The sequence below is a fragment of the Osmerus mordax genome, chromosome 9 (genome assembly GCF_038355195.1).
Source record: "Osmerus mordax isolate fOsmMor3 chromosome 9, fOsmMor3.pri, whole genome shotgun sequence".
NCBI lineage: Eukaryota > Metazoa > Chordata > Actinopteri > Osmeriformes > Osmeridae > Osmerus > Osmerus mordax.
In genome coordinates this window covers 7,244,665-7,256,752 of record NC_090058.1, presented here as the reverse complement: position 1 = coordinate 7,256,752, position 12,088 = coordinate 7,244,665, and the positions used below count along the sequence as shown (strand labels likewise).

Genomic DNA, 12,088 nt, shown 5'->3' with positions numbered 1-12,088 from the left:
CAGCGACATCTGGGTGTGACTAGGCTACGTGGGGGGTTATTCGATATTAACCAATGTCACTGCTTGGTATAAGAAACATAGAAATTCACATCTTGTGGCAAGTCTCAAATATTTGCATCAAAAAACACAAATCTACAGTTTGTTGTGAACAATTTATTTTTATGAAGATATCTGGTTTGTCCAATTTACTATTCAGCCTTGTCCAATTTCCTAAAAGAAAGCATATTTTCAAAAGGCACATACATCAGACCTACTAAGTGAAAACTCCAGGGTTTAATTCCATGAGTTGTGTTCAATTACTTACCTCAGTATATCCAACAAGGACAAAGCCAGACCCTTTCCTTGCAGCCCCTTTTGTTGAGCCTTGCCCTCCATTTTAAATGTTGTCAGCCCTCTCAGTCCAGGGTGCCTTACTTCTTCCTTATAGCTCAATATCTGGGAGCCATCCCTGACTCGAGACACCTGCAGATTTGACCTCACCACTGAATGGGAGTCATCTGCTGCTCTTCCGTATACCTCAGGCGCCACTTTCTCAGTTTTCACCAGAACTAGACCATCGTCTCCAATATTGTGGCTGTTCTCAAGCAGGGTCAGCTTATTCAGAATATGGTCCTTTGCCTGTGGTTGAAAGCCCTGTCCCTTCATTCTGTAGGAGTGCACATTCCTACGAGGCACCTTAGATCTGCCACTTGATCGCTTTCTTTGCGGCTCTGTGAAAGATGCTGTCAGATCCAGTGGCTGTGTCCATCCATAACTGACAAGATCCATTCCCTTCATGAAACTGTCCCCCTCTGCACCCCTCAGTACAAAGTCATTGACATTTTCCATGGATGGGATGACATTTGAGTGCTTCTGTTCCTTTTTTAATGTGTTTTTTTGTGGGTAAAGCTGGTCCTCCTCTTTTTCATAGTTTATGGAGGAACTCTGGACTGATTCAGCTGGTGCTTCACTCTGCATGGATGGCACTGGATATGCCGTTTGACCAAGGTCAGCATTGACCTGCAACTGTCCAGGTACCCACAGAGTCAGTGTATCCCCAAGGTCCTGGCTAATGACCACAACGTCATTCATTATAGATGGAGCAGACCAGGGTGCCTCTGGGTTTGTGTTTTCCACCAGGGCACTACCCGAGAAGGAGTCACCTGATACTGCCACAGCTGTAGGTGCTGGGGCTCCATGTATGGCAGAAGAGGTCATGTGAACAGATGCACCTGGGTCACTGGAATCAGACTGCACAAATCTGGTTTCCATAGGACTGCAGGAGTGGTCAGGCTCATGGACAACAGACCGAGGCTCAAGGTTGGGTCTGTCCACAATAATCAGCAGACCAGAGCTGACCATTGCCTTGGCAGCTGAAGTGAATAGTAAATTGGTTAAGATAGCACAACTTGCAAAACATTCAGCATTACGTTATACATTAACACAATTTACTTACCAATATGACTGTTCCTACTAGAAGAGCCTTTGCACTTAGAGCCACAACAACTGCAGACATCAAAATCCCCACTCAGCTCCACCCATCTGTCAGATAAATTTAGCCCACATCAAGCCGTAAACCACTAGAACACATCTGAACAATATCAAAGCAATGGCCCAATACCTGGATTTTAAGTAATTGTAGTTGCAGCATTTTGAATCAGCGGTCACACCCTTGTCAGAGATGATTACACTACAGTGTAGGTACACCTGCAGAGGACATGGTCATTCACCAACACTAAATGGTCATGTCACCATGAACACAGTATTCACAGCTAGTACCATCCTACCTCCGTTTGTAGGTTTGAGGTTTCGAGAATTAAATTGACAGCATCATGTCGCCTGAACGCCACAAACTGAGCCACCACAGCATGCTCTGACCCCACAGATGCTGTGCACCTGCAGAGAGCAATGACCCATGTCAATTCAAGGCAGTTTTCCTTCCTGACAGATTCATGGCTTGTGAAGCTTACCCCTTGTTTACTATGACCCCAAGTCTTGGACGAGCAACTGGGTCGGCGAACACAGAGACGAAGCAGGACTGGATGAAGAGACTTTGATGAGGGTCTATTGTGGCTGCTGCCTGCAGTTGCACAATCTGGCCTCTATAGTAAAGGTTTGATTCTTCTGGATGGATCCAGGATGCTGCAGGAACATTCAACCGGTGACTAGTTGTGTGAAACATATTAGCCAGAACCAAACAGCATCTCCAGATCACTTACGATGCATAGCTTTCAAAGAAAAGCCCCAATTCTTCTCCGGAAGGGAAGGGTATGTTGGAATATGTGTAGCAGATCTGAGCTTTGACCTAAAAGATGAGCTATTAACTTGAGGTCTACATCAGTTATTGATCTTAGTTAGTAGACCAGTTCAAACCTCTTCGGTGTGCAGGAGATGGGCATGCTGAACGGAGGCAGCCACCAGGTGGCAATACTAGCTTTGGGGTTGAAGTGAAGTTGATTGGAAAACACCTTCCTTCCATTGCGTTCCTGTATGTGTGGAATGAAATTAAATTTAAATGTGACACTTCACATCTAAACTTATATTAGATAAAGTAAACACCTGATGTAGTGAACTCACCAAATAATTAGTCCCACATTGAGAGTGATGGTATGTAAAGACAAGCTGGTTTTCAAAATGTCCATTGCTAAGGCAGCCCTCACCAAGCACCAACTCCTCTCTGCTCAGTTCAACTCCATTTAATTGCATATCAACATGCACTGACATGTGAGTTGTATCACACATCACTTGAATGTGGGGTAAATTCATAAGAAGTCCCAGTTCAGCAAGCATGTTGACATCTGGTGCTCCAAAGGGCCAAGAACTGACGACGGGGTCATATAGAATGGCGTTCCTATTCTCATCTGACGAAGTGAACATCGGAAAACGCCAGAAACTGTGCGGGAGTCCCAGAGACCGTTTGCCAAATTTCTGCTCCAATGTTGACTCAAAGGGCAGAAAGGTCACTGAAACAAATAATGTGAGCAACACAACCCAAATCCTCATCTTGGAAGGAAATCAATAACTATTCAACTGTCTGCAATGGTTTATACGCCGACTTAACAACTGGTCCGTAAAAGAAAACCCGCAAGGCAATACCTCAAGGACCTATTTGTCCCCTAATGCGCAGGTGGTTGCAATTGACGCTAATTATATAAAAATAAATAAACAACACTGCTAGAAAATGAAGCATAGGATAATATATTCATAATAAACGTAGCGTCAGCATATAAGATTAATTTCTAAAACTGATGTAGGCCTATACACCTAAATTCGCTTAGTGCTTCAAGCGCGTCTTTTGATAAACCTGTAGCCTATTTAACTTATTTCAATCTTTTTTCAATTTACAGGCTTTTAGAGGCTGTCTATTTGACTATGAATGAGGTTTGTGACAGATTGTACATTTAAACAGGTAGGTTAATAGGCGGGGCGTAGTATGTGCCAGACGTAAGAGCAAGGCGTAGTTAGCGCTCTGCTGTCAGCCAACAGGTGGGGCAGAAAGGAAAGAAGGTAAAACGAACAAAGGCAAGAGCGACGATGTTCTACGAGTCAAATAGCTTCATAAAATCTTCTTAAGATGATTTAAGAAACAGCAGAAGAGCCAATATGGTAAACTCAGGTGAGTTTAATGCGACTTTTTGCAATATCCATGGATTATATGTCAACAAATAACTAAAATCAAGATACAAGCTGTAACTTTCCTGGGCGGGGTCGGGACAAGCAGGATTGCAGTTAAAATAGGAATTTGAGAACTCTCTGTCATCATGCAAACCCAACTGACACGTGATGCAGTGAAGTCACAAATTTCTTTAGCGAGATAAAAAGCAAACAACAACTTATATTATTTTAACATCGAAGTGGGCTAACTCAGGATATTATTTTATTTTGTCTATGAACCTTTATCCTTGAATTACATTAACTGAAATTTCAAAGGTTTCCACCAAAATCAGATAGACTCTTGTCATAACTGCACCATAGGCAATGCAATACAGTAATGGCATGCCACTGCAATGTAAACCCACCCCCTCAATACTGGAGTGGATCCCTAAATGTCATGATCTTAGTCTTTGTGCCATTTGGATTGTAGGATTGTAACCAGACCTTTTGGTGCTTGTTTGCCTTGGGGGGATGGAGGGGGGTTTCAGTTCTTTTACACAGGTCCACCTGCCTTCTCATACACACATATGGTCTATAACAAGGTGTGGCCTTCTATACATGACCTTGTATTAAGTCTCTGTTGTTGCTTCTCCTTCACCTGGACCCCTGCTGTCCTACACTCCCTCCCAGTGTGTTGACACTATATGACACCTCTCTAACCTGATTTTCTCCTTAATAATAACACACCTTGTCACCTCCCACACTGCAGTCTACTCAGTAAATGTACCATCTTTTTTTTTTTTTTTTTTTTACAGATTCAAGAGTTTGTAGAAATGTTACCAGCACAGAATGCATGACGACCTTTGGGTAGCAAATAGACTAAAATCTTAGGTAGACTGGGACCTTTTAAGCATTGAAGAGGCAACTGTGTCCTGCAATTAATAAAACCACTACCAGTGTTGTCACTATTTGTTCATGTAAGCCTGCCCCCCCCCCCCCCCCCCCCCCCCCCCCCCTTCCCTTTCTAGGTGTGTGCTGTGCCAGCCTGAAGGACAGCAAGGCCCTGATGAAGATGGGTCTGGGCCTGGTACTGGTGGGTCATGTTAACTTCCTGCTGGGAGCGTTGGTACATGGTGCAGTGCTTCGGTACGTCAACGTGCACCCCCATCCCCGTCGCATCAGGGCATACGCTGTCGCCAACGTGATTTCCTTGTCGGCAGGCCTAGTGGTGAGTTGCAGTCTTCTGATAATTAATATTTTCAACAATGATTTGAATGAGAATTTTGAATAGTATTTCACCTTATGGAGTCATTGTAGCCACAGAGAATCATTTTCTAACTAAATGGAACAGCATCAATAGTTTTATGTTCATGGATGAAGTTTGTAGTGTTTTGTTTGAACAGCTGCATTCCTTGGGGCAAATAGGAACTTCTTTAGGGTCTTATTTGTGTATTACTTCCTGTATCCTTCAGGGCATCATCGCTGGAATAGCAGCTATTGTTCTCTCCAAAAACAAGAAAAACAAGATTATGGTGAACATGGCTCTCTTTCTCCCCTACGCAGCTTCCCAATAATTACATCTCTCCACTTGTCAGGAACATGTGTAGATACTTCACAGTACTGGAAAGCACATAATATCTCAGAGGATGTTCGTGATTCTCAACGTGTGGGTTAAGAATTGACATGGATTTACAGATTAGTTTCAGGGGGCGACAGTGTCTTTGCTTAAGCCAAACCTACATTCAAATATATTTGTATGCATTTGCAAATAGAGGCTAGGAATAATACATATGCAAATCAGGAAATATAATGATCCTTCCTAATGATTATACAAAAGTAACAATTTGACTTCCCTGTTGACATTTGCCCTCTTTCAGATGTGGTTCCTGTTGGTGGTCAGCTTCCTGGCAGGCCTCCTGGCTTTAGCCTCCGTTGTGGGGCTGTTCTGGGCCATGGTAAGGGCCATCCTGCATCGTGGACAAAGCCTGCTGGTACACTGCAAATTCCCTGATGCCATTGGCTACTCCAGCATAACCAACGAGTGCCCTTTTGACCCAACCCGTATTTACGTGAGTCTAAAAACGAGAGCCCTCTTAATGTCATCCATCAGCTTTTCAACATCTGTGAGGAAATAAAATATCACTTTATTGAATGTTATCACAAGTGAAGTCAGTGAAGATTTAAGTATTATTAAGGATTCCTATATTGAAAGAATCAAGGTGCTAATCTGTGTGCCACTGTCCCATGCCAGGGGACCACTGTGATCCTGTGGGTGCCTCTCATCCTGATGTGTGTGGTGGAGGTGGTGTTCTCTGGACGCTGCTTCGCAGTCTGCACATTTTTCCTACGGTTCTGTAGAAAGAAGGCAGTCAATGCCAAAAAGGTAGGCCATCGTGACTGTGTGTGTGTGTGTGTGTGTGTGTGTATATAGTGTTACTGTAGCTGGTGTGTGTCCAGCCAGTCATCTTTCACACATCCAGTTTTTTTGTTGCAGGTGCGGATAGGCAGATCTGTTGAAATGTCCTCATCTCCTCCAGAGTTAGAACCAGAAATGCCAGAACCTGAAGCCCAGCCAGCAGAACAGCATGAGCTGCTGGGGCCTGACTCCCCTGACGAATTGAGTGACTGGGTCTGAACCAGCGAACCTACATGGCTAGGTTGGAAACTCTTATCATTGGTGTCTCTCAACTGTCTGACCATTAGATTTCCTTGCAACTCCAGAGGGTGGATCTGGAGTTTTGGCAGGGACAAGTCACAGGATTGGCTGTGTTTTACTCTGCATGGCATGTTCAATATGCCGTATGTTACAAAAGGTATTGTTACTATTTTTTATGTAAAATATATTTCAGCCAGACCATCTTATCCATACAAATGTAATGCTGCCATAGTAGTTTTAGAATTTGGTTTGCCAGTATGTTTTAAACTTAACAGTATATATTATAACATAACCATTTTCCATTTTATACATTTATTGATGAAATATAGCACCAAAACAGAATTTCATTAGAATTACAATTTTTTTTTTATTGGTGTCTAAAGGATGATCATACAGAGTGTAGTCCTTCACAAACGAATATGAAATATTGAAAGCACTGTTGTGGGGAAAAAATGTTTGAATTATACTAAATATATATACAACAATGAATGTGTTCTAACTAACTTGGTCTCCATTTTAATAACTTGCCAACTGAACATAAATTCATGCACTTTCAAAAACTCATCTGAAAGGAAAGTTAATTGAAGTTCCACCTCCCTTAGAACACAACTCCCTTAGCATCCATATTTTAGTCCTAAAAAGATAGGAAGTCTCTCACAAGATCAATTTAAATACTGTATAAAGCGTTTTTCAGTTGTATTGAATTTGTGCTCGTCTCCATTGGCTTGGGGAAGGGAAGACCGGAGATTATGCAGAAACGTTTGAGAAGTGGACCTAAGTGTCCTGTTTCCAGCTGCATCTTAACAAGGCACAGGACCAATGTGGGACTTAGTACACAGTAAAAGGGAAGGACTGCTAGAAGGGTGGTGACATATCCATGATTTAAATAAATTAAATCCAGTTAGATATATAAAAAGTATTACTGTGGCTGGCCTTTTTATATAGAAGTGCGTTGATGAAAGCAGGTATCATAGTAGATAAAAATTATTAAACCGAGAGACTACCAAAAACACTAACAAAGCATACAAAAACATAGGAGTACTTATAAAAAAACACCATCTTACTTTTAAGTCCTTAAACAGTAATATTTTAAATGTGTTCTAGAAAAAACATATAGCCCATTCAAATCTGAAGGGGCAGGATGTGTTAAAATGTATAGTCCTTCCAGGATTCCCATTGCAGCAACCAGTACATAGACTGGTCCAAAGACATTTGTCTCATCATGAATAGTTGCATTGGGGTTATGCAGGGCTGGGGAAGGATTTCAAGGAGTCTTGGACTCTTCTTTTGGCCTGTTGGAGAAAGATAGCAGGAGTTGAGTCCACAGTTTGAGTATGTCTTTGTGAAATGGGTGACAGGTGTGCGTGGAATGTTTTCTTACCCCTTTGAGGTGTCCATCTTTTCTTCCTCCGGCACTTTCTCCTCTTCTTTTACTTCAGCTAGAACAAAAGCGATCCATCAATTAAACATTGCTGCATACGTATGCAACGAGGAGGTCAGACATTAAGGATGACAAACTTGACTGAACTGCCAGATTGTTCCCCATCATATGGAAATATACTGAGAATTATGAGACATAAAATTGGTTATAGATACCTTTTTCTTTTTTCTCCTCACTTTTCTTCTCTTCTCCCTCCTTCTCCTCCTCGGTCTTTGTTCTCTTGGCTTTCTTGAAGCTGGCTGCATTTCTGCGACCACCCTGGCCCTCGTCTTCAGAGTCAGAGAACTCTTCTTCACATGCTATCCTCTTATCATGAGCCCGGACTAAACACACGACAGGAGCACACGTTTCATTTCACTGCTGGAGACGTCTCTCACACACACACACAACTGCAAGAGTAAAAAGTTATACACCGTTTCTATGTTAAAAAATAAGAAAGTATTATACAGGCTTTATTTTCCTGTGGCAGGAAATTAACATGTTCCAAAACGGTCTTAATCAGCACACAGTGTGTGAAACGGGGTGGGGGGGGGGGTCTTGCTTACTGGAGATGCGTTTGTTGGGGTCTTCCTCCTCCTCGTCTCCACTGTCCTCCTGCACTGCGTCCTCTGGGATGGCCTGCATTTGCACCCCCGGTGCATGGGGCAGCATGCGCAGGTTCTCAAACAGACGCTGCCTACACACACATTCACAGAGGTAGGTAAGTTTTACAAATAACCTGATGCTCGCTGTCATATGGCCTTGATGCTATATAAATGATGTCTCACTGTAGGTGCATGTTACAACCTAGTGACTAGTGTAACTTTTTGGAGTGGTGGGACAGCGATAAGAACACAGAACAAAGAGGAAGAGGTGCTCACTTGATCTTCTCCAGGTAGTCATTGGTGTTCTGGTTTGTCATGTTAGAGGGGCTGATGTGCAGCTTGAAGTCTGGCCCAAAGTACTCAAAGTAGTCGTTGTATGGAAGTTCTGTGGAAAGAAAGCACTCAAATACTTCCAGCACACCGTTGGCAGTTTATGCATACCCCAACATCCTCATAAACAGCACTACAATGTAGTTAATGTGCTAGTAAAGTTTTCAATTGTATCATCACTGGATCTCAATACATGTGACAAATTACATTTTATGCGTAACAGGATTGATTTGGTTAAACTCACATCCTCAGTATAAATACCATCCACTGCTAGCTTTTCGGCGGCATAGCTAACAAAACGTGTTTATGAAAGGTGGTCCTTGCGTGAGTACGAGGACCCTAGTTTGAACCCCAGAGGGAACAAGTGAGGGAGGAAGCGATCCTGACGAGCGACGCGATGACACCCATCAATATAGTTGATGACGTTTGATTGAAAACCTGATGGAGGCCAATCCCAGCAGACTCACCGTTGGGAATGACGCTGTCCAGAGCCACGGCAGTCTCATAGGTCCAGCAGCGGGCTACATTGCGGATGGTGTACCCACCCCCACCCAACATCAGCAGGGGAAGGTTGAAGCTCTTCATGTACTCCACACACTTGGCATGGCCTGGAAAGAAGAGCGTGCAATAAAACAGATGATATCATGAGAAACAGCTGAGACGACAAGAAAGCAAACCACAAGTCTCGAATCAATGGCCACAACCCAGGTTGAGGAACACCTTTTTGTCGTTGTGCTGCCTTACCTTTGATGGTGAGGTTAAAGCAGCCCAGCCTGTCCCCTGACAAAGAGTCGGCCCCACACTGAAGAACCACAGCGCTGGGCTGGTACATCTCCATCACCTTAGCCATGATCTAGAAACACACATGCATGGTTACGTAAAACTTTAGATGTGGTCAACAAGAGACAATTACTACAGGCTTTAAAACATGCCGTTTGAAAGATAAGAAAACATTTACATGTGTAAACTTACAGGCTTGAATATAGCTTCATAAGACTCGTCATCTATTCCATCTCTCAGAGGGTAATTCACAGCGTAGTACTTGCCCTTCCCCGCACCAATGTCCTGAAGGAGAGACAACACACAGTCACTGTCAAAGATGCTTAGACCAGTAACGCTTTTATCCAAAGTGACGTCCAGGGGCGATTTGAACCTGCAACCTATTGATCTGCTGTCAACTGCTCTACCACTGAGCTAATAACCACTCTCGCTGATCTGTTAAGACCAATGCCCAGACTCACCCGCAGGTCACCAGTACCAGGGAAGTACTCTCCATACTTGTGGAAGGACACGGTCATCACCCTGTCTGTGGTGTAGAAGGCCTCCTCAACCCCGTCACCATGGTGGATGTCAATGTCTATGTACAACACCCTCTGGTGGTACCTAAAAGTGCACAGCATTGACATGAAAGATTAACCACAATCCTTGATTACTTGTCCGTCTGATAAAATAAAATCGGGTCATCCAACACCCAAATGAATTATTATTGAGAGTGAAAGCATCCACTGCCTCTCTCCCACCTTTAAACTCAGTAACAGTGAAAGGGTTGTTTGTACTTACTTCAACAGCTCTAGAATAGCTAGCACTATGTCGTTGACGTAGCAAAACCCTGAGGCCTCAGACTTCTTGGCATGGTGCAGGCCTCCAGCCCAGTTAATGGCTATGTCTGTCTGCTGCTTATTCAGCTTCACTGCCCCGGCTACACACCAACAAACAGGTCAGAACATCAACGTTAATGTAAGAATCATCAATGGAACCAATTACATTTTGGGGATCTGGTGTAGAGAATAGTAATATTTATACATGTGTGCCATACACTTACCAACAGAGCCCCCTGTTGAGAGCTGGCAGAACTCAAACAAGCCATCAAACACCGGACAGTCCTCTCCGACGTTAACTGTGAAAAAATTACAATTTGGGTATTTTATTTTAAGTATGTTATTACTGATATTGGTTTCATCATTTGATGTCTATTATAATAGTGTTTACAGGCCAATAGTCATTGATAAAGTACTTAAATGTCCCTAGTCTCAGAACCAAACTTACATCTTTGCATCTGTTTGCTGTACTCTGACATGTTGTCTGGCCGGATGGAGCGCAGAAACTTGATGTAGTCGTCACTGTGGTACTTGGTCATCTCCTCACCATTGGCTTTGTGAGGTCGCTAAAGCAAACAAAAAATAAACTTGTTACAGATACTTGAATCTAGCCAGCGTGGTTGACCTGGGTGACTCAAAAGCCCTACAACAATTATGATTTGAATTACTTACATATATTTCCATCTTTCTGTATAGGCCATAGTTCAGCAACAAGTTGTGTGTCATGCGAATTCGGTGAGGCTTCATTGGATGACCCTGGCCATAATAGTAATTACCAACATCCCCTGCAAAAAAAGTGTACATCTTACAGATGAGCTCATTTGTCTTCTGTTCAATTATGAATTAATCGGCCAATTTACATCTAAGGCAGGCCCCCAAAAAAATCTTAATACATACTGGTACACATGCCCGTACAATAAGATTATTCCAGGCCATTAACATCAGATCTCGATCATTAGAATCAGATTCCCTACAATAAACTGGGCCGAATTAATTGATAACTTTGACGGCAAAATTACTCAAAATGCAGTAACGTGGAGACAAATGTGAACTACTGGGGTAATCTTGCAATAATTATCTAGAGTCTAAAGGGCCAACTTGGACATCTGTGATTAAAGTGAATTAGTAGTCATTTCTTGAAGCAGAAACATTCCCTGCTAAATTTACAGAATGCATTTTAATGGAATGTAACTTTCCTCAGATAATTTGTACAAGTATTTGATAGTGAATTAGACGTGAAACAGCACGATATGCTACCAAAACAGTATTTGAAGATTCACTGTTCCATGGAACATTTTCTGAAAATAGACGAATCCCGGTAGCTTGTGATACTGGCTGGTACTAGCATGCTAACTATGGATGTTAACATATTGTGCTTGCACGCCTTTTGTTCCATTTAGCTAGCCAGCTGAGCAACCAGGTATTTAGTAAACAAGCAACCCATCGTTGGGAGTACTTTATTATAAATAACCTTAATTTTTATGAACGTAGCTATTTGATGTATGAGTTCGCTAACTGGATAGCTGGGATACAAGCACGACAAGGGATGCTGCATGAGAAAGCTTGCGCGTCTAACGTAGGGCTAACCTAGCTAGGTAGGCTAGCTAGATATAGCTTACTAGCAGCATGCTAGCAATACCGAATATTTAGAACAATTTCCTGGACCCCCTTGACAAATTGTACGACGTATTTCGCATATGATCAATAATATGATACAAAGATTAATACATACCATCATAATAGTAGCAAACTTTTTTCTTTGTTCCTTGAGAACTCAGCGCCATTTTAGCTTCTTTTACCACACACACACACACACACACAACCACAGTGAATACAACGGCAGTGGTGATACTTCCACTTTGAAGCAGATACTTTGTCGAACCGGCCTTGAACCAATCAAGACTAG

The 12,088-nt window shown here is 42.6% G+C and overlaps 3 protein-coding genes across 3 annotated transcripts; 1 reads left to right on the top strand and 2 right to left on the bottom strand.

Annotated features, from left to right (window-relative positions):
* Positions 1-148: 148 nt before the first annotated feature.
* zpcx (zona pellucida protein C) lies at positions 149-3,012 on the bottom strand. Its single transcript, XM_067242810.1, has 9 exons — positions 2,557-3,012; positions 2,353-2,465; positions 2,199-2,284; positions 1,950-2,121; positions 1,767-1,875; positions 1,601-1,686; positions 1,436-1,521; positions 305-1,352; positions 149-210 (listed from the first exon to the last, which is right to left on the bottom strand). Exons 1-9 carry the CDS (start codon positions 2,980-2,982, stop codon positions 189-191), a joined length of 2,148 nt encoding a protein of 715 aa, XP_067098911.1. The 5' UTR covers positions 2,983-3,012; the 3' UTR covers positions 149-188.
* Positions 3,013-3,460: 448 nt separating this feature from the next.
* Positions 3,461-7,260, top strand: tmem54a (transmembrane protein 54a). The gene is made up of 6 exons (XM_067242961.1): positions 3,461-3,595; positions 4,602-4,801; positions 5,046-5,105; positions 5,451-5,642; positions 5,825-5,956; positions 6,068-7,260. The coding sequence occupies exons 1-6, from the start codon at positions 3,583-3,585 to the stop codon at positions 6,206-6,208; spliced, it is 738 nt and encodes a 245-aa protein (XP_067099062.1). The 5' UTR covers positions 3,461-3,582; the 3' UTR covers positions 6,209-7,260.
* On the bottom strand, positions 6,572-12,034 carry LOC136948856 (histone deacetylase 1). The gene is made up of 14 exons (XM_067242960.1): positions 11,915-12,034; positions 10,855-10,967; positions 10,631-10,748; positions 10,407-10,481; positions 10,145-10,283; positions 9,826-9,967; positions 9,557-9,649; positions 9,329-9,437; positions 9,052-9,192; positions 8,531-8,639; positions 8,216-8,346; positions 7,826-7,993; positions 7,611-7,668; positions 6,572-7,521 (listed from the first exon to the last, which is right to left on the bottom strand). Exons 1-14 carry the CDS (start codon positions 11,964-11,966, stop codon positions 7,494-7,496), a joined length of 1,476 nt encoding a protein of 491 aa, XP_067099061.1. The 5' UTR covers positions 11,967-12,034; the 3' UTR covers positions 6,572-7,493.
* Between the last annotated feature and the right edge of the window lie 54 nt (positions 12,035-12,088).